General features: G+C 65.9%; 1 protein-coding gene across 2 annotated transcripts in view; it reads left to right on the top strand.

Moving 5' to 3' along the window:
- Positions 1-21227, top strand: part of AGAP2 (ArfGAP with GTPase domain, ankyrin repeat and PH domain 2) — a 38888-nt gene that overhangs the window by 11203 nt on the left and 6458 nt on the right. For both annotated transcript variants that reach the window (XM_084610011.1, XM_084610010.1), the window contains exons 2-13: positions 8494-8552; positions 9671-9758; positions 11839-11924; positions 12169-12310; positions 14310-14444; positions 15515-15636; positions 16200-16352; positions 17414-17500; positions 18780-18884; positions 19250-19412; positions 19923-20042; positions 20434-20580. In XM_084610011.1, the coding sequence (XP_084466137.1) occupies positions 8494-8552; positions 9671-9758; positions 11839-11924; positions 12169-12310; positions 14310-14444; positions 15515-15636; positions 16200-16352; positions 17414-17500; positions 18780-18884; positions 19250-19412; positions 19923-20042; positions 20434-20580 (1407 nt within the window). The remainder of the gene's footprint in view (positions 1-8493; positions 8553-9670; positions 9759-11838; positions 11925-12168; positions 12311-14309; positions 14445-15514; positions 15637-16199; positions 16353-17413; positions 17501-18779; positions 18885-19249; positions 19413-19922; positions 20043-20433; positions 20581-21227) is intronic.

Genomic DNA, 21227 nt, shown 5'->3' with positions numbered 1-21227 from the left:
AGACACCTCGTTTCTGCTGTGGCCCAAGGCTCCTCTCGTCCCTGGCGTGGCTCCGATGCCCCCAGCTGCCGGTGGTGGGGCGGGGGGCGAGCTGAGCACCCTCCAAACTCAGCTCAGGTGTGGGGCCGAGTCTTGGCCTGGCTGAGCTAACAGGACTCTTCCCTCTCCAGCCCCATCTGCAGGGAGGCTGGTCCCTGAGCCCCGATCGGAGCAACTCATTAGCAATCACGGAGAACTCTTGGTGTTTATTAAACACCTTCCTATCAGCCCTCTGGCCATCCTGGGCGGCTCGGTCCCTGAATTCCTGGCCGAGGGGGTTATTGTCGGTGGCTTTCCGCAGTCCATTCTCCATTGCAGCAGCCTCCGTGGGGCGGACTGCAAAGGGCTGTAGAGGCAGTACAGGCTAGTGGCTAGAGCAGCAGACTGGGAGTCGGGGGCTCTGTCCCTCGTGAGAGCTGGGATGAGGCAATTGGGCTCACCTGTGAAGCAGGACCAACAGCGTTAGCCCTTTGGCCTGAGCCGTGCAGCCAATTGCTGGGCCTGGCCGATGCTCCAAGTCAGGACAGAGTCCCCTGTCCCTGAACGCAGCGGGACAAACCACAGCAAGCCGTTTCCTTGCTCAGAAATCCCCAGGTCTGCTCTCCGGCAGGCTCTGTGCCCAAGGAGAGCTGTCTCTCTGCGACTTGCTCACAACTCCTGCTCCTGGCTTCCTTTGCCTCCTTGCCCCATGGAGACCCCTCAGCCCACACGGCTCTGCTATGACCTGCCCCGGGGCTACTGCCTTGGCTGGAATTGCTCCTTCTCATGGCCACCCGTCAGCTTTAATGGCTTTGGATCTAAGGTGACTCAGCTGAGGGCAGCTTCTAAGCACCTCCCAGCACCATGGTGATAAACAGGGAGCACCTAGGCTGGAAGGAACCAAGGCCTTGTTTAGGGCTAAAGAAGGCCACCCTCCCTTCCCGTGACGAGCAAATGCAGGAAAAGTCCAGGGCAGCTCAGCTGGGCTTTTTGGTGAAAACGCCTGAGCATGGAAGTGCTCCTCTAGCGTTATTTAGATGTGTTACGTTATTTAGATGTGTTACGGTAACAGCTAGTGGAGGGGGGGAGCATTGTGCTAGGTGCTGTACAAACACAGACTGAGAGATATTCCCTGATCCCAAGAGCTCATGGTTTAGATGGCTAAGAGTGGGAGGGGAAACTGAGGCACGGGGCAGGTTTTTTTTTCACTTTACAAAAGAGCTAAATATCATTACCCCCATTAGTACAGGCAGGTAAACTGGGGCACAGAGCAGTGTCGTGACCTGCCCAAAGGCAGTGGGAAGGCTGGGAACAGAACCCAAGTGTCCTTAGACCCCGGGGAGAGCCTCTACCCACTAGACCTCACTGCCCCTTGGTTCCCTGCAGCGACGGGTTAATAAGACGTACAGTGCCCCTTCCAGCCCAAACGGGTCGTATCAGTAGCCACCTGCCCGGCCCCGGGGAGCTGTTCCTGAGGCTGAGGAACGAGAGGGAATCAGAAGCACAGAAGCATGAGGCGGGCGACCCGGCTGGGTGAACAAGGGGGCAGAGCAGAGCCAGGCCTTGGTCTCCGGAAGGCTTTCTGCGGCACAACCTACCTGCTGGCAGAGGGGGACACTGGCCTGTCCTGAAGGCAGGGAGCCAGGGGGTTCGTGCCATGTCCCGGCGGGCACACAGCATGCGGCGACAGGGACCTGGCCATCCCTGCCTGGCAGATCCAGCATATAGACATGAACGCCCAGGCATCCCTGCGCCGGTCCCTTTGATGCCCTGCGTCGGCTCCCCCTCCACGCAGCGGGGGTGCTAATCAGGGACGGCGTCCCCGCGGCACGCCGGTTCTGTAACAGCCAGGCTTGCCTTTGATCTCCGCTGACTGGCATTTCAAACGCCGCAGCCTGGGAGAAGCGACCGGCAGGAGGCCTAGACAGACAGAGCGCGCGGCGGGGAAGGGATTGCAGAGGGGGATTAAAAAGGTGTTTTGTCTGGGCACTGTGGCACCGAGGGAGCTGTTGGCTTCCATCAGCCACAGAGCCACACACACATCGCATGGCGGTGCCCCTCCTCCTCCCGGCACAGGGGAGCTCAGCTCCAGCATTTGGGGCGTAATGGGGCGCTGGCTGCCTGCCCGTGGGGGCACAGCGGGGAGACACACAACAGGTCTGGGCTGTCAGGTGCTCATTCCCTTGTTTCGCTCGCCTCAGCACCGTGCGTCTGCTGGAACGAGGGCTCTGGGAGGAGCTAGGTAGGGCTGGGATTTTGGAAATCTCTGGGTGTTGGAGCCAAGGGGTGTCAGCAGGTACCCGACCTGCTTTTGGAGAATCTCAGCCTCGGTGGGAACATGTTCTAGCTCACCCACCAGATATGGGCTGGACGTAGGAATCCCAGGGGAAGAGCCTCTGGCAGGTCAGCCTAGATGCCCACACTGGTTCCTTCTGGTCTCAACTCAGTGCCAGCCTGGCCACCTTGGAGGGCCAAAGCCCAGATCCTCATTAGGCACCTCAATACCTTGTTAGGATCTGGGCCCAAGCCCCCACTATGGGACGCCCCAGGCAGCGCCAGTGTAAGTTACCCAAACCGCCCACGGCCGATATCCCTCAGCCCTGGGGAACCCTCTCCGGGCTCCAGAGGGGAGCTCGCTCTGTGCTCCCTGCTGAAGCAGCCGACAAGCCCAATGCCCAGCGTGGCAATGGGTTTTGTGAGGTGGGCACTGTACCACAGCCAACAGTCATTATCTCTCTGAACTGTGGTTGTGCCAGGAGACCCTAGTCGGGGATTGGGGCCGTTACCCTGGGTGCAGTATGGTTCTTTCCCCAAAGAGACAGCAGGCAGGCCCGACAGAAAGAGAGAGCCCAAGCTGGAACCGTTGGCACAGATCATCCTCCAGCCACGGCGGCGTCTCCCCAGCCCTGCCCGTGGCTGGTGGTTCCGTGCCCTTGTGCCAAGCCCCTGCCCTCCATCCCAAGGGGCGTAGATTGCGAGTGGCTAGGACGGCCTTCTTTCCCGGCTATCCCAGAGCAATAGAGATGAAGGCCTAGATCCTCAATGGTATGTAAGTGCCTAACTCCCATTGGTTTCAGTGGGAGTTAGGTGTCTAAATTCCATGGCCGTATCTCAGGCTTTAGCATCCTCCGGAGAGCAAGAGCCCTGCTTTGCCCTCAGCCTCGGCTCCCGCCCGTGACCACTGCTCTGAATCCCTCCTTAGGACTGTCACAGGGTGAGCTGGCCCTTTAAGGGGAGGCGGGCTCAGCCACACCTGGGCCAGGTGTCGCCTGATCCCTGCAGGCCCTCTGGCCCTAAAGGGACTGACCTGAGCCCCTCCCCTCACTTGGGAAGGGGGATAAATCCCTGCTCCCCTTAAAGGGCCAGCTCGCCCTGTGATGAGGACCTGGAGCTGGGGGCGGGGGCTTTCAAAGCCAGCTGGCTAATTCCTTTCCCGCTAATCAGATTTGTCTTGCAGCCCTGGCAGCCGGGGGCTGGGGCAGTCAGCTCTCACGTTCCAGGGCCTACGCTGATCTCTCGGCCCCCGGGGGTCAGGAAGGAATCCCAGCCCCCGCCCCACGTGCAGCAGTGCCCCGCTGGCCAGGTGCATGCTGGGCTTTTCTTCCCACCGCGCAGCAGATATTGGCGGCTGCTGGGAGCAAGATGCCGAACCTGCCGGGCCAATCGCGGCGGCTGAGTTTGCCCCAGTCGCGGGAGCTGACTTGCTGCTTGAGCGGTTCCGCACCAATCAGGCTGGGGGAGGGGTGATGTCATAGCCGGGGAGGGTTGTTACTAGGGCCGAGGCAGGATGTGCCCAGCCATACGGTGGCTGAGCCTTGCTCCAATAGCTTACGAAAGGCCTGCCGGGGCGGGAGGGGGGGGGTCAGCAGCCCCTTTGCTCCCTGTCGCGGATAAAGGTGCACACGCCTCTTTGCACGACTTTGAAGTGCTGCACGGACACTTTGCACGCGCGCTGCCCAGCCCGGTACGTGCACGCCCGGCTTCCAGGGCGGGGCCCCGATCGAGCATCCTTCAGGGCAAAGGGAGACCGAATCCACCAAGCAGCGATTTGCCCCGACCGGGGGCAAAGGAGAATTAGGTCCCGTCTGGCTGCCACGGGTCCAGGTGGCGGCATGCCGCTGAGCCAAAGGGCATCAGGGAAAGTCCTGGCTGGCGGGACCCATCCGGCTGTGACGTAGTTCTCCAGCACTTCATCTGGGGCCAGGCTTTCAAAAGAGCTCAGGTCCTTTCGAGGCACCTGAATAGCCCGGGGTGACCCCCCCCCCCCACGGCTGGATTATCAGAAGAGCCCAGCAAATGTTGGGTGCTTCTCTCTGGGGGGGCTGTCGAGACAAGGGAGCAAGCAGACGGTGGCTGAAGTGGTGCAAAAGGAAGCGGGGGGGTTGTAGCTCTCCAACCCAAAGTGATGTACAGCCCCGGGATCAACCCCAGGCAGCCTGCCCTGCACTGGTTTCCTCCGAGCCCCGGCAAAGCTGCATGGCAGAAACCTCGAAGGACGTTCACTGTGCTGTTGCCCATGGTCCTGCTCTAATTGGTGCTGGGATTCTCCTTCGTTAACACTAAGGGTGGGGGGCGGGTTGTGTCAGGGGAAAGCTCAGTGACACTTGTCAGGCGCCCAGCCAAGCGCGACCGATCCAGTGGCTGCCTGCAGGTGCCAGACCGTGGCTTCTCCCAGCCCGCTTGATGCTGTCACCCAAGGGCCATGTGCCAGGGAGGAGGGGGAGGGGGGCTGCCTGCCCTCCCCCCCACCTGCAAGCTTGGCGTTGTGTTTGCCATCTGGGCACGGCCGGGGGGGCAGCGTCTGAGGCTCAGTCCCGAGCTCCCTGCTCCGCTGCAGGCGGTCCCTGCTGCTGCCCCGGCCCAGTCCTTATCGCAGGCTGCAATCCCTCACATGTGACTGTGTCCCCAGCAGGGGGCAGCGTCTCCCGTGAAGCCTGGGCAAGGGGGCAGGGTGCAGAGCTGGTGCCACGTGCCCGTAGGGAGCAGCGTGGGTCTGAGTGGGGGGCATCAGGAGCTTCCCAAGAGCACGATTTCTTTGAGGATTGGCCTGGCCGCTTCCCGGGATCCAGGCTCCCCGTCCAGCCCCTAACTGAGAGGTCGGGGCATCTGCCTCGTTCAGGGCTGGTGGTTCCTGAATACTCGGAGCCCAGGGGTTCCCCGCCTCTGCTCTGAACCCCAGTAGCTTCCCAGCTTCGGGGCAGGCCACGAGCAATCCAGATTTTGCATCCTTGCCAGCGTGGGGCATCCAAGGAGGCCCACGCTGGTTGTGTCTGCTCAGTTTTGGGCTAGAGTCCCGTCGTCGGTGTGTTCGGGGGGCCATGGCAAGCGACCTCCTTTGGTGACTGTTCGAGCTGCACTTACATAACAACCCGAGATGATGGCACCAGTCCGGGGCAGAGAGAGCCAAGCCTGTCGCTGTGACTCACGGCACCAGGCAATCACTGAGTCAAGGCAGCCGCAGGGGGAGAGGAGGGCGGATGGCAGAGACAGCCTCGCTGGATTCTTCGGCTAACCCAGACCTTTGCCCCTGCTTTCTGGTGTCTCCCTGATACGATGGATGGGGGGCAGTTTACTGGTCTCCTGCCCGCCCTCCCCATCTGTCCCTGTGTCCCTGCAGCACTGGGATAGTCAGAGGTTCCTAAGGAAGTTAGGCACACAACTGGCTTTCACTGGGGCTTGGTCTGCTCTTCCTCCTGAGTGCCTTTGAAAAAGTCCTCCCTGGAGAAGAGGGCCGGCCCAGTGGTGAGGGCGCTTCGGAGAGCCGGATTTGATGCCCTTTGCTCTACCACCTCGGGCAAGTCACTTAGCTATTCTGTGCCTCAGTTTCCCCATCTTAAAAACAGGGATAACACTCCCCATACCTCACCGGGCGGGGGGGGAGAACGGGACTGGATGGAGGGTTTGAAGAGCGTGAGGTGTTCAGATCAGGTGGTGCTGGGAACCATATGGGAACCCGACAAGATAGCCACGGACGTGCCTGACCAGGAGGTTAGGAGGGTCGGGTAGCATCCTCCATCAGGGGCCAGGGCATGAGTGAGAGACGCCCCTAGGTGGGGGTGGCGGGGCTCTCAGCTGGTTGGAGTGGGGTGGCACCAGCTGGAAGCCGTCCAACGTGGGGCCAGCGGCCAGCGTGGCTGCACCCACGGGAATCTGGCTGTCAGGCAACACCCTCAGCTCCAGGAATCCAGAGCCAGCGGGCCTGTAGCCTTGGCCCTTGTCTCTCTGGGTCGCTCGGCAACGCGCTGGGCACTGTTGCTTAGCAACAGTTCCATGGTAACAGAGAGACGGAGCGAGTTCCGCCGTGCGGTGCCGTGGAGCCCGGCTGGGCGCAGCCCGTGGCAGGGCCTGTCCCACCGGCGGCCGCCTGGGCCCAGAGTCACCTGCCCTGGAGCCCAGACCCTGGGCTGGGGCAAACCGGCAGAGAAAGGACATTAACACCCCCCCTTGCCCCCCAGCTGTCTGCTTCGCAGGCAAGACCCCGTCACTGGGAGTCAAATCCAGCCAGACACAGCACCGGGTGGATGCCGCCCTCGCTTTCCACAGGGGCGGCATCCATGCTGGTCTACATGGGGAGGGGTGCCGTATATATGGGGCTAGTACATATAGTGAGACTGGGTCCTGGATCCATGCTGGGCTATACGGGGCAGTGGGGTATATATGGGGCTGGTATCTGTCGTGTTTGTGATGCACAGCAGAGTGTATATGGGGCAGTATGCACAGTGTAGCCCAGGACCACGTCCACGCTGTTGCGTCCGGAGCCGGGGGGGTCTGTGGGGTGGTGCCGTGGTGGCAGATCCCGGGGCCGTGGGGACCCCTCATGTAAATGCCGCGATGGAGTTTTGCTCCGGTTGCTTTCCCGCGCCGCTCTCCAGCCGCTGATCCGTGCCTCTGTCATCCAGGGCTCAATAACCCAGTGTCTCCCCGAGCAGCCAGGCCTGTGTGTAAATAGCCTCTCTGTGCCGCGGCTCCGCGTCCGGGCGCCCCGTGGCTCCATTCAGCTTCCAATGTAAAGACCCAGGCTCCAGGCCCTGCCGTCCCCAGGCTGGCACAGCCCTCTCCCCTGCCTCCGTTCCCCCCTCCCCAGCGGTGGGGGGTAATACTGACCGCAGCACGGGGGAACTGCTCCCGAAGCAGAGCGGCGTGCCCCGTTGGCCAGGGCAGCACTGGATGACGGCAGCTGGGTACGCACCGAGGGGGCCTGATCCGGACCCCTGGCGCCTGCCTCAAGGCCCCTTTGCACCAGTCTGGCTGGTGTAAAGACGCCAGAGTGCAGTGTTGGGCCCAAGGTTAGAGGCAGGGGAGGATCGGGCCCCGGGTGCCAACAACGCTCAGATCCTCGATGTAAATGCCCCTGCTCCCGTCCCTGTCTCTCTCCGTGTCACTCCAGCCCCGAGTGAACCCGGAGCCGCGTCCTGGCCTGCTCGGGGAGGCGCTGCTGTTCAGGTCGGCAGGGTGGTCTTGAGTGGCTGCTCATGCATCTGTCCCTGGCCCGCCCTGCCCCCCCCCGCCCCCGCAGACCTGGCACCCACCAGCTGCCCAAGGCGCCGTGAAACATCAAGCGGAGCCAGCCTCCCCCAGGCGCAGCGCAATGCATCAGCAGCAGGGGAAGTGGGGCCCGTCAGTCTGTCAGCGGCACAGAGCCAACCGCGAGCCACGGCCTGCGTCCGCGGCCCAGCCGGCCGGGGAGCGGGACTGGGCGGGAAGGAGCCAGCGGATCCGTCTCGGGGCAGCTCTGCGGGAAACGGGGCTCAGGCCACAGTAATAAGCGTTAATGGAACGATCAGCCCGGCAGAGCAAGGGCATTCGGGAGACGTGCAGCATGGAAAGGGTTAAACACACACACACACACACACACACACACACACACACACACACACACACACCCCCATTCCTCCACTCCTCCATCTATCTATCCCCATACACCCCATCTGTCTCTCTCTCAGACGTGCCCATCACTCCGGGCTCAAGGCCTTTGCACTAGGAATGCACGGTGCCCGCCTGGCTCTGTGGAAGAACTGGCACCTGGCTGGGACCCACGCACTCGCCCAGGCCTGCCGTTGGCTCATGCCAGCCCTTTGTGCTCCCACCGTCACCTCCTCTTCCGTCCCCTTGCAACGCTCGCTCCCTCAGGCCCCGTCCTTCTCCTCCGGGGTGGCGTTGCCCCCGCGCGGCTCCTGCCAGGGCCGGTTGGCAGCTGCCCGCCCTACCGCAAGGGCGCACAGAGCTGCCTTTTGTTCTGGTGCGCGTGGCTGGGAGACTGGCCCTGATGACCGTCGCCTCTCTGCCCGGGGGACCCGGTGCCATGGCGGGATCTGAGCCCTCTGCCCCAAACTCCCTGGTGGTTCAGAGCCGGGTCCGTCCCTTTATCACAGCGGGCTGGGGCTCTGTAGCCGGGGGGAGCGGGAGCCAGCACTGAGCTGCCTGGCCCACCTGGCATCTCCGTGGGTCTCATGCCCCCTTTCTTTCTCTCCTCAGAGGCCATAGCAAACAGCCAGGAATGGACCCTCAGCCGCTCCATCCCGGAGCTCAGACTGGTAGGTGTCTCGTCGCCCCCCACAGCCACCGAGCAGCGGGACGTACGGAAACATGGGATTTATGGCAGTGAGACCTGACCCCGAGGCCTGGGTCCCCCCCACACCACCGTTCTGCTGGTGCCCCTCAATCCCGACCCCCAGCCCTGGCTCCCTCCCCCCCCCCCGCCCACTGGGTGCCCCTCAATCCCGACCCCCAGCCCTGGCTCCCTCCCCCGCCGCCCACTGGGTGCCCCTCAATCACGACCCACAGCCCTGGCTCCCTCCCCCCCCCGCCCACCGGGTGCCCCTCAATCATGACCCCCAGCCCTGGCTCCCTCCCCGCCATCTGCCCACCATTCTGCCAGTGCCCCTCAATCCCATCCCCCAGCCCTGGCTTCCTCCCCCCCCGCCCACTGGGTGCCCCTCAGTCCTGACCTGCAGCCCTGGGGTCCCCCCCACAGCTCTGCTGGTGCCCCTCAATCACAACCTGCAGCCCCCTGCTAGCCTAGCCCTTTGCTCCCCCTCCCAGCTCTGCGGTGCCCCTCGACCCCGACCCGCAGCCCCCAGTCCTGGGCTCCCCCGCAGCTCTGCCGGTGCCCCTCAATCCCTACCCATAGCCCCCAGTCTTGGGATCCTGCCCCCCCCAGCTCTGCTGGTGCCCCTCAGTCCCCACCCGCAGCCCCCTGCTAGCCCATTTCACCCTTAATGCCTCATGGCACCGAGCCTGGCAGCTCACATTTGGCCTTGGTTCAGGTGCCCGAGCTCAGAGGCCCCGTGACTTGTGCGGTGGGTTGCGCCCGGGTGGGCTGTGGAGTCGGATGCCACCCCAGGCCTGCTCCAGGACACGTGGCGCTCCCAGCCCAGCCACAGGGGGCAGCAGAGAGCCCTGGGCCCCCCCCCGCCCCATGGGGGCTGGGGGAGGGATTGGGGGTGCATGGGGCCCCCGGACACAGAGGAGCTCCTTCCCCCTAGGGGGGCGGGCTGGGCACTGGCTCAACACCTTGGCCAGTGACCCCTGGGGGCTGTGCTTGTGGGGGAGTGGGCGTGACTGGAGTGGGGGGGACGGGGGGGACGGGGGGGCACTGTCTAGCACAGGACTGAGCATGGCCTGCCATGACCTCTGCCCTTTGGCCTCCCAGGGCGTCCTGGGCAGCATGAAGAGCGGGAAGTCGGCCCTCGTCCATCGCTTCCTCACCGGCTCCTACCTGGGCCTGGAGCCAGCCGAGAGTGAGTGCCAGGGCGGGGAGGGGGGCCCACCCTGGTCTGGCCCTGCCTCGGGCTGCTCCGCTCCTTTAGGGCCCTGCAGAGACCATCAGGGGCATGTCGGGGGCGGTAAATCCAACTCTTCCCTCGGGCCTGGGCATCCAGCCAGCAGAGCGGAGAACGTGCCGGTTCCGTGGCCAGGTCCTGGCGGTTCTGTGGCCAGATCTTGGTGCTTCCATGGCCAAACTGTGCCGGTTCCGTGGCCAGGTCCTGGCGGTTCCGTGGCCAGATCTTGGTGCTTCCACGGCCAAACTGTGCTGGTTCCGTGGCCAGGCCCTGGCGGTTCCGTGGCCAGATCTTGGTGCTTCCATGGCCAAACTGTGCCGATTCCGTGGCCAGGCCCTGGCGGTTCCACGGCCAAACTGTGCCGGTTCCATGGCCAGATCCTGCCAGTTCCATGGCCAGATTGTGCTGGTTCTGCGGCCAGATCCTGCCACTATGACCAGACCGTGCCCATTTCGGAGTCTGAATGTGCCCGTCAGCCTAATTTTTGCCATACCTGGATTTTCTCCTAACTGGGCATGTCCCAGCTGGGCACCCTGACCTCTCCCCTCCTCCCCCGCTAGCCCCAGGTGAGAGGGCCCCATCAGGTACATTGTGGGAAGCACCCAGCCTTGGCTCTGTCCCACCTGGGCCCCCCTGGCTGGCTCGGTGGATCCCCATCTCCCACCCCTCCGTTCTCCCAATGGGAAGCTGCTGCCAGCCCCCCAGGCCCGGGGGTGGGGTGGGGGCAGGGCACTGGGCCAGCTGCTGGCACCGAGGGAGCTGCAGACAATGGCCCCGATTGAATCCCGCACAGCTGACAGGCTGGGCACGAAGAGCTGGTGGCAGCTTCCCCCCGGCCATTGCCCAGAGCCCGAATGTGCCCAGATTAGACACAGAGGCTAAGTCACCAGGGCCAGCAACTGGGCAGTTGCAGCCATGAGCCCCCAGCCTGTCCACACACGGGGCCTGGGTCCAGGAGGCTTCAGCCTCCAATGTCCTCTTTGCTTCCGTAGTCCACAGGCCCGACCCTGCTGGGGGGTGCATGGCACTGGCAGCTCTGCCGGCGCCCCTCACTCCCGACCCACAGCCCCCTGCTACCCAGCCCTGGGCTCCCCCCAGCTCTGCCGGTGCCCCTCACTCCCGACCCGCAGCCCCCTGCTAGGACTTCTGAGCAGAGGCCAGTGACTTGAGCTTTATGTCACCTCGGGGGCTGATTTTGTGACCCAAACAAACGCCTCCCCCGAGCACTGGGATGAGGCTGCCTGTGCTCGGGAGGGAGCTAAGCCTGGTGTCACGAAGTCCCCGGGCGATGCTCTGGGACTGCTCCCTACGAAGCCAGTCAGGACTCTGGGGAAGTCTCCTCTCTGGGAGCAGCCTGTCTGCAGGACACACAGCTCCCCCGGCTCCACCTTCCTGGGGCTGACCCCAGAGCCTCCAGCCTCCCCTGCCCCTCTCTGTGCTTCCGACAGCGAGTCTGCCCAGGCGGACTCCGCAGTCAGACGTGACTCTCAGCCAGCCAATAAAACAGAAGGTTTATTAGACGACAGGCACATGGTCTAACACAGAGCTTGTAGGTGCAGAGAACGGGACCCCTCAGCTGGGTCCATTTTGGGGGGCAGTGAGCCAGACAACCACGTCTGCCCTTCACTCCATGTAGTCAGCCCCAAACTGAAACTCTCTCCAGCCCCTCCTCCTCTGGGCTTTGTCCCTTTCCCAGGCCATGAGGGCACCTGATTCCTTTGTTCTCCAACCCTTTAGCTCTCACCTTGCAGGGGAGAAGGGCCCAGGCCATCAGTTGCCAGGAAACAGGGTGTCGGCCATTCTCTGTGTCCAGACCCCTGCACACACCTGCCCTCTAGGGCTCTGCAATGATCATACACCCTTACCCCACTCCCTAGATACTTAAGAACTGCCTAGGGGAAACTGAGGCACCCCCACACTATTCGGAAGAAACATTAAGAACGGTCCCACTTCATCACACCTGGCGCGGGCAGGCAGGGGCCATCGGGCACAGGGGCCGTGCTCAGCGCTTGCTCTCTCCCCCTCTCTCTGGATCCAGGCGGACAGTTCAAGAAGGAACTGGTGGTGGACGGGCAGAGTCACCTGTTACTGATCCGAGAGGAAGGGGGTGCCCCGGATGCCAAGGTAACCACTGGGGGAGGACCAGGGGGGGGATCAGCCACAGCTGGGGGGGGTGGGGTAACGCATGGCACTGGATGCTCCCGCGGCTGATCCCTGGCTCCCGCTGTCTCCACTCCCGAGACGCCCCCGCGGGTCTGGCATCAAGGCGGGGGCGGGCGGGGGTTCCCTGGTGCTGTGTTGGGGATTCCTGCCCCCGGCACAGAGAGCCAACCCCCCTTCCCGCTCTCTCTCCCCCCCACACACACAGTTTGCCAGCTGGGTGGATGCCGTGGTCTTTGTGTTCAGCCTGGAGAACGAAGCCAGCTTCCAGGAGGTCTCGCAGTACTACAGCCTCCTGACTGGCTACCGCAGCCCCTCGGAGGTGGCCGTGGCCCTGGTGGGCACGCAGGGTGAGTGGGGTGTGGGCAGGGCTGGGGCCCCGGGGAGGGGCAGGGAAGGGGACATGCCCAGAGTGGGCGCTTGCTGCAGGCCATCACGCGGTAGGTGGTGGCTATCTGAGCCAATCCCAGGGGCTGCAATGAGGAAGGGGGCTCAGCAGGGGGCGCTGCGCTGCGGGGAGCGGGGAGGGGGTCATTAGGAGGCTCTGTACACAGGGAGCGGGGTGGGGGTCACTAGGGGGCGCTGTGCTGCGGGGAGCGGGGCGGGGGTCACTAGGGGGCGCTGTGCTGCAGGGAGCGGGGCGGGGGTCACTAGGGGGCTCTGTACAGAGGGAGCGGGGTGGGGGTCACTAGGGGGCCCTGCGCTGCGGGGAGCGGGGCGGGGTCACTAGGGGGCCCTGCGCTGCGGGGAGAGGGGAGGGGGTCACTAGGGGGCTCTGTACACAGGGAGTGGGGCGGGGGGTCACTAGGGGGCGCTGCGCTGCGGGGAGCGGGGTGGGGGTCACTAGGGGGCTCTGTACAGAGGGAGCGGGGTGGGGGTCACTAGGGGGCTCTGTACACAGGGAGCGGGGCGGGGGTCACTAGGGGGCTCTGTACACAGGGAGCGGGTGGGGGTCACTAGGGGGCTCTGTACACAGGGAGCAGGGCAGGGGGTCACTAGGGGGCGCTGTGCTGCAGGGAGCGGGGCGGGGGTCACTAGGGGGCTCTGTACACAGGGAGCAGGGCAGGGGGTCACTAGGGGGCGCTGCGCTGCGGGGAGCGGGGCGGGGTCACTAGGGGGCTCTGTACACAGGGAGCAGGGCAGGGGGTCACTAGGGGGCGCTGCGCTGCGGGGAGCGGGGCGGGGTCACTAGGGGGCTCTGTACAGAGGGAGCGGGGTGGGGGTCACTAGGGGGCGCTGCACTGCGGGGAGCGGGGCGGGGGGTCACTAGGGGGCTCTGTACACAGGGAGCAGGGCAGGGGGTCACTAGGGGGCCCTGCGCTGCGGGGAGCGGGGTGGGGGTCACTAGAGGGCTCTGTACACAGGGAGCGGGGCGGGGGGTCACTAGGGGGCTCTGTACAGAGGGAGCGGGGTGGGGGTCACTAGGGGGCGCTGCGCTGCGGGGAGCGGGGCGGGGGGTCACTAGGGGGCTCTGTACACAGGGAGCGGGGCGGGGGGTCACTAGGGGGCCCTGCGCTGCGGGGAGCGGGGCGGGGTCACTAGGGGGCCCTGCGCTGCACGGAGCGGGGCGGGGTCACTAGGGGGCTCTGTACACAGGGAGCGGGGATGGGGGTCACTGGGGGGCCCTGCGCTGCGGGGAGCGGGGCGGGGGTCACTAGGGGGCCCTGCGCTGCACGGAGCGGGGCGGGGTCACTAGGGGGCTCTGTACACAGGGAGCGGGGATGGGGGTCACTGGGGGGCCCTGCGCTGCGGGGAGCGGGGCGGGGGTCACTAGGGGGCTCTGTACACAGGGAGCGGGGATGGGGGTCACTAGTGGGCCCTGCGCTGTGGGGAGCGGGGCGGGGGTCACTAGGGGGCTCTGTACACAGGGAGCGGGGATGGGGGTCACTGGGGGGCCCTGCGCTGCGGGGAGCGGGGATGGGGGTCACTAGGGGGCCCTGCGCTGCGGGGAGCGGGGCGGGGGTCACTAGGGGGCGCTGCGGGGAGCGGGGCGGGGGTCACTAGGGGGCTCTGTACACAGGGAGCGGGGAGGGGGGTCACTAGGGGGCGCTGCGGGGAGCGGGGCGTGGTCACTAGGGGGCGCTCTCCCCTCGCAGCCAGCCCTGGCTCCGGTGGCCCCCAGGATCCAGACCCGAGAGCTGTGTCTGGTGCGTGGGGCTTTAACCCTCCACGCGCCGCGCGTCTTTCCCCCTCCCTGACTTGATCCCAGCCCCGAGGCCCCTCGCGGGGGGTGGCGCCCGGCCGCCAGAGGGGGGCGGTGGTGCGGAGCTGGGTGGTGCCGGTCCACCCCGGCGTCCCTCGGTCCGTCCGTCCGGGTGAGAAGGGGCCGTTCTTTCTCCCGCCCCCCAGACAAGATCAGCTCCACCAACCCCCGGGTGATCGAGGACCCGCAGGCCCGGGCGCTCTGCGGCGACATGAGACGCTGTCTCTACTACGAGACCTGCGCCACCTACGGCCTCAACGTCGACCGGGTCTTCAGTGAGGGTAACCGCCGGCCACGGGGGTCTGCCCCACGGGGCCCCCGCTGCTCCTTCCCTTTCACCCAAGGGCTGGGCCGGGACCCGAGGCGGGGTCTAGGTGGCCGGGGCTGGGGTGGTTTGTTCCCCCATGGATCCCTGTGGCCGTGGCTGGGGTGGGCTCTCCCCCTGGGGGGTCCCCCTGGCTTTAGCTGGGATGGGAGGGGGGTGGTCCCTGTGGCCGTGGCTGGGATGGTCTGTCTCCCTGGGGGTCCCCCTGGCAGTGGCTGGGGCTGTGTGTCCCCTGGGGGGTCCCCCTGGCTTTAGCTGGGATGGGAGGGGGGTGGTCCCTGTGGCCGTGGCTGGGATGGTCTGTCTCCCTGGGGGTCCCCCTGGCAGTGGCTGGGGCTGTGTGTCCCCTGGGGGGTCCCCCTGGCTTTAGCTGGGATGGGAGGGGGGTGGTCCCTGTGGCTGTGGCTGGGATGGTCTGTCTCCCTGGGGGTCCCCCTGGCAGTGGCTGGGGCTGTGTGTCCCCTGGGGGGTCCCCCTGGCTTTAGCTGGGATGGGAGGGGGGTGGTCCCTGTGGCTGTGGCTGGGATGGTCTGTCTCCCTGGGGGTCCCCCTGGCAGTGGCTGGGGCTGTGTGTCCCCTGGGGGGTCCCCCTGGCTTTAGCTGGGATGGGAGGGGGGTGGTCCCTGTGGCTGTGGCTGGGATGGTCTGTCTCTCTGGGGGTCCCCCTGGCAGTGGCTGGGGCTGTGTGTCCCCTGGGGGGTCCCCCTGGCTTTAGCTGGGATGGGAGGGGGGTGGTCCCTGTGGCCGTGGCTGGGATGGTCTGTCTCCCTGGGGGTCCCCCTGGCAGTGGCTGGGGCTGTGTGTCCCCTGGGGGGTCCCTCTAACCGTGGCTGGGGTGGGCTCTCCCTCGGGGGGGTCCCTGTGGCCGTGGCTGGGATGGTCTGTCTCCCTGGGGGTCCCCATGGCCATGGCTGGGGCCATGTGTCCCCTGGGGGATCCCTCTTACCATGGCTGGGGGGGCTCTCCCTCGGGGGGCGGGGTCCGCGTGGCTCCCTGTCTCTCACGGGACTTTCCTTCCCCTCCCAGTGGCCCAAAAGGTCGTCACTCTGAAGAAGCAGCAGCAGCTCCTGGCCTCCTGCAAGTCCCTGCCCAGCACCCCCAGCCACTCGGCAGCCTCCACGCCCGTGGGCGGGATCCACCCTGGGCAGGTACGGCCAGCGGCAGCAGCCAGTGCCTCCCTTAGCCAGCGGGGGGCACCGCAGCACCAGGGGCGCCCCCTCCCCAGCCTCAGCCGCCTCCAGGCCTGCAGCCCCTTTCATGGAGCCGGCGGCTGGGCCAGTTCCAGCCCCAAGGGCACCACAGTGCCCAGCTGGGCCCCATCTCCCCGCTGAACCAGGGCAACTGGGACAAGCATGCAGTGGGCGGGGGGGCAATAGGAAAAGCTGTCACTGCCCTGGCCCTGGGGGACTGTGGGGGGGGGGGGGGCGAGGTTATAGGCAGAGAATAAAACCCTAACTCCCAGGCCCTACTGCTTTAACCACTAGACCCTACTCCCCTCCCAGAGCTGGAGACAGAACCCAGGAGTCCCGCCCCCGCCCCTCTAACCCCTAAACCCCCACATACTCACTGCGCTCCCTGGGCCCCAGCCCGTCGGGGAGAAGGAGCCGTCAGAGGGGGGCATTTCCGTGGCCCAGGGGAAAAGGGGCCCATGGACAGCAGGTGGCTCCGGGCCGGGGGACGCTGACGCCAGGTGCCCGGGGCTCTTTTCCAGGCCAGTAATGGAGGCCACACAAGCGATTACTCCTCCTCCTTGCCGTCTACGCCCAACATCAGCCACCGCGAGCTGCGGAGCGAAGGCTCGGTCGGGATCGGCACCCCCAGCTCCCTGCACCGCGGGGCCAAGCGCCGCACCAGCCTCTTCACGGTGAGCCTCGCCCCATCTCCGGAGCTCCCGCCCGGGCGCGTCTGACGGTGCCGTTCCCCTGAGCCCCGTGCCGCTCTGGCCACACACCGCTGTGGGCTACAGCCATGCACCACAGCCGCCCGGGGTTGGGAACCCATGGGAAGGTGGGGCACGGGCATGTGGGTTTGGCTCCCAGCCAGCTCAGTGGCGCCCCCTGGGGCTGGGACAGGACAGCGGCGTGTCCTGGGGCCGGCTCAGTGGTGCCCCCTGGGGGCGGGACAGCGACGTGCCCTGGGACCAGCTCAGTGGTGCCCCCTGGGGACGGCTCAATGGTGCCCCCGGGGGTGGGACAGCGACGTGCCCTGGGGCAGGCTCAGTGGAGCCCCCGGGGGTGGGACAGCGACGTGCCCTGGGGATGGCTCAGTGGTACCCCCTGGGGGGCGGGACAGCGACACGCCCTGGGGATGGTTCAGTGGTACCCCCTGGGGGCGGGACAGCGACACGCCCTGGGGATGGTTCAGTGGTGCCCCCTGGGGGGCGGGACAGCGACACGCCCTGGGGATGGTTCAGTGGTGCCCCCTGGGGGCGGGACAGCGATGCGCCCTGGGGCCGGCTCAGTGGTACCCCCTGGGGGGCGGGACAGCGACACGCCCTGGGGATGGTTCAGTGGTGCCCCCTGGGGGCGGGACAGCGATGCGCCCTGGGGCTGGCTCAGTGGTGCCCCCTGGGGATGGTTCAGTGGTGCCCCCTGGGGGCGGGACAGCGATGCGCCCTGGGGCCGGCTCAGTGGTGCCCCCTGGGGATGGTTCAGTGGTGCCCCCTGGGGGCGGGGCAGCGACGCGCCCTGGGGCCGGCTCAGTGGTACCCCCTGGGGGGCGGGACAGCGACACGCCCTGGGGATGGTTCAGTGGTGCCCCCTGGGGGCGGGACAGCGACGCGCCCTGGGGCCGGCTCAGTGGTGCCCCCTGGGGATGGTTCAGTGGTGCCCCCTGGGAGCGGGACAGCGACGCGCCCTGGGGCCGGCTCAGTGGTGCCCCTGGGGGCCACATTCCTTTAGCTGAGGGCTCCTTGTCACGTTGCAGAACCGCCGGGGGAGCGATTCGGAGAAGAGGAGCCTGGAGAGCAGAGGGGACAGCACAGGCAGCGGCCGCGCCATCCCAATCAAACAGGTGAGAGCCGCGGGCACAGCCGGGCCCCCTCGCCACCTGGCAGCTGGCATCCCCCCAGTGCCCGAGAGGTGCACCCAGGACTTTCCTTCGCCACAGCGACACCCTCAAGCACACACCCAGCAAACGCACACACACACACAGAGAGCAAACGCACCCAGCAAACGCACACACACACACAACCCCAACAAACACACACCCAGCCAACACACACGTACAGAGCAAACACACCCCCAGCAAACACACACACGCACACAGAGCAACACACACCCAGCAAACACACAGAGCAAACGCACACACACACAACCCCAGCAAACACACACCCAGCCAACACACACATACAGAGCAAACACACCCCCAGCAAACACACACACGCACACAGAGCAAACACACACCCAGCAAACACACAGAGCAAACGCACACACAGAACCCCAGCCAACACACACATACAGAGCAAACACACTCCCAGAAAACACACACACCCCGAGCAAACACACAGAGCAAACAGCCCCCCAGCAGACACACCCCACAAATGCACACACACACAACCCCAGAAAACACACACCCAGCCAACAACCCCCCAGCAAACACACAAACACACACCGAGCAAACACCCCCAGCAAACACACACCCAACAAACACACGCACGCACAGCAAACACACACCCGCACACACACCCCCAGCAAACACACACCCGCACACACACACCCCCAGCAAACACACCCCCAACAAACACACACACACACAGAGCAAACACACACACCCTGCGTGCACACACACACACCCCGGCACACGCATGCCCACCCAGGAACACAACACCTGGGGATGCACACAGATCTCATGGCTTCAGCTCAGCCTCCCTGGCATTTGTGCACCCAGCCAGCCCACTGCACACATGGGCAAACGCTGTCTCCACCTCCCTGGCCCTCCCGGAGTGGGATACCGGCCGCGGGGGTCCCTGGGAGAAGGTGGTGGCCTGGTGAACAGAGCACTGGACCGGGACCCAGGCGACCTGGGTTTTATTCCCAGCTCAGCCACCGGCTGGCTGGGTGACCCGGCATAGCCTCGGTCTGGGCCTCAGTTTCCCCTTCTGTAAAATGGGGTGGGGGCCCTCCTTGGCACGGATAACACACTCTGCGAGCCGCCGGCAGGCAGCCCCAGGAAGGGCACAGGGTCCGTGCCGAGGCCGGTGGGAGGAGGTGCCTCAGGGCTGGACGGGCTCCATAAATGACCAGCAGTCCCCCACCTCCCGGCCTTGGCTAACCTGCCTCACTCCCCCCAGAGCTTCCTGCTGAAACGCAGCGGCAATTCCCTCAACAAGGAGTGGAAGAAGAAATACGTGACCCTGTCCAGCAACGGCCTCCTCTTCTACCACCCCAGCATCAACGTAAGTGCCTGGCCGCGCCCCCCGCGCCAGGGCCCTGCCCAGCTGAGCCGACTGCCATGAGCAGGGGGCCGGGGGCGGGGGGTGCCAGCTGCTTCCTGGCTCCGAGATCAGCAGCCCCCCGGCCAGATGTTGCTCACTCAGCGGCTCTCCTGGTTCCCCCATCTCCCCCGGGCCCGCTGAGCTCCAGCACTCGGGACCAGGGGCCAATCTGCACCGTCCCGCCAGGGGAGAGGGGATACCACCCCGCCGTAGTGGGCTGGGGCCAGGCCAGGCGCCGTGGGGATGGGCACACAGGGCGGAGAGCCGGGTGGAGTTAGATCCGCGGCTGCCCGGGGGCTTTGCGGTGACTCCCTGTCTCCCCCCAGGATTACATTCACAGCACCCACGGGAAGGGGATGGACCTCCTGCGCACCACCGTCAAGGTGCCCGGCAAGCGCCCCCCCAGGGCCATCTCCGCCTGCAGCCCCTCCTCCAGCATCAACGGCCTGCTGCGGGACGTGAGCGGGGGACCGACGCCCGAGGGTGGCGGTAAGTGACCGCAGGGCCCAGCTCTGTGCGGGGACCCAGCCCATGCCACCTCCCAGCCGGGGCATCAGTGCCTGGACCGTGGGTGGAGGGTGGCCTGGGCGTCTCCCTGCTGCCGAGCCCACAGGGAAGTGAGGGAGGCGGGGGGAGGGGGGGCGGCCTGATGCTCGTGTGTGTAGGGAAGGCTGGCACAACGGGGGAGGCAGCTGGGAGGGGGGCTGGCTCTTGCTGGGGCACTTGGGGCTGTTGCGACAGAGAGGGAGGCTGGGCTGGGTGCCCCAGGAGGGTCTGGCATTCTGGGGTGACTCCAGGCCCCCCCAGCCCGAGCCCTGTGCCCAGCCATCGAACACAGCTCAACGGTGACACCTAGTGGCCCAGTGGGTTGCTTCTTAGCTGTGCTCACTGGTGCACGGTGGGTCCATATGTCATCATACGAGCCCAGCGCGCTGTCTCGGCTGGATCCAGGGTCCTCCGCTCTGGGGAGACCCCTCAGCTCCCCTTCTCTCCCCACAGCTAGCCTCTCCCCGGCGGCGCTGACCATCCCGACAGAACGAGCAGCCAAGGCCTCAGGGAAGACGGACCGGCCACTCCAGCGTTGCGCTTCGGCAGCCAGCACCAAGACCTCCGGCGGGGGTAGGTTCGGCGCTGCCCCCTGAAGCGCCCGGCATCCCTCGCCAACGGCCGGCGAGCGGCAAGGGGGCAGGGAAGGCCACTGGGGGGTACGTGGCGGCTGTGGGGCACTCTGGGCTCCCAGCAGGACCTCTGGTGATGGAGGCGCTAATGTTTCAGGTAAACCCCGGCTGTTTGCTGCCCAAGGACCCCAGAGATTGGCTGATACCTAGAACCTGGAGCCCCGATTGCGCCCAGGGGCCCGCAGAAATCCCTCTCCAGAGCCTGAGGCGGTGGCTGGCTCCCAATCCCTGAGAATGCCAGTGGGGTTCTCCAGGCACCGGGGGGGGGGGCGGGGAGGGTCGGAAGATGGGAGAGACGTGGGGTGACTTCTCCCGCCCCTGTCTCTCTGCAGAGGGGTCCCTGGCCGGAGAAGGGGTGTCCAGCTCCAGCCCCAGCGGCAAAGACCCGCCTCCTTCACCCATGATTGACAGGAAGAAGCACCGCCGGAAGAAGCTGATGACCCCCTCAAAAACCGAGGGGTCGACGGGACAGGCGGAAGGTGAGGGAGGCTGTCAGCGCGGTAACGCAGGGAGCCGCCCCTTGGCAGCCTTGTGAGCAGCACCCCTGGCTCGGGGGCCCTAGAGCATCCTGGGAACGGCCTCGGAGAAAGTGCCCGGAGCTGAGCAGGGGGGGCAAGGGGGAGTCCGGGGGCCCTCGAGGGAGAGGACAAAGAGAGTCAGCCCGTGGGATTCTTGGACACCTTCGGCGGGCTCCCAGGGCATCTACACTGCAAAGCAACAGGGTCCCGGCTTGACTCCGGTTTGGACCCTCCGCCCCTGGGGGGTCCGGAGCCGGGGTCCAAGCCCTGGGCTAGCACAATTTGTGTGTAGACAGGAGTGGGTTCGGCTTGAGCCCAAGTTCGAACCCTGCAGCGTAGGCATACCCATGGAGACCTGCCCTGGCGGGGAAGGACTGCCACGGAGACTGGGGGGCAGGGCGACTCTGACCCAGAGCAGCGTGGCATGGGGCACGCCCAGCCCAGGGTGGCACGCTCAGCACAACTCCTCCTGGCCCGGTCCAGGCGATACCGGTCCATTCTGACAGCCAGACCCTGCACCGGGCAACACGCTGGCCCCTCCACCGGATGCTAGAAAGCGTTTCATTCCCGCTCTGCGAATGGCTTCCCAGCACGCGTGCCCCCCTCCC

This window comes from Lepidochelys olivacea (assembly GCF_965140295.1).
Source record: "Lepidochelys olivacea isolate rLepOli2 genome assembly, chromosome: 20".
Taxonomy (NCBI): Eukaryota; Metazoa; Chordata; order Testudines; family Cheloniidae; genus Lepidochelys; species Lepidochelys olivacea.
This window is presented reverse-complemented; position numbering and strand designations above follow the sequence as displayed.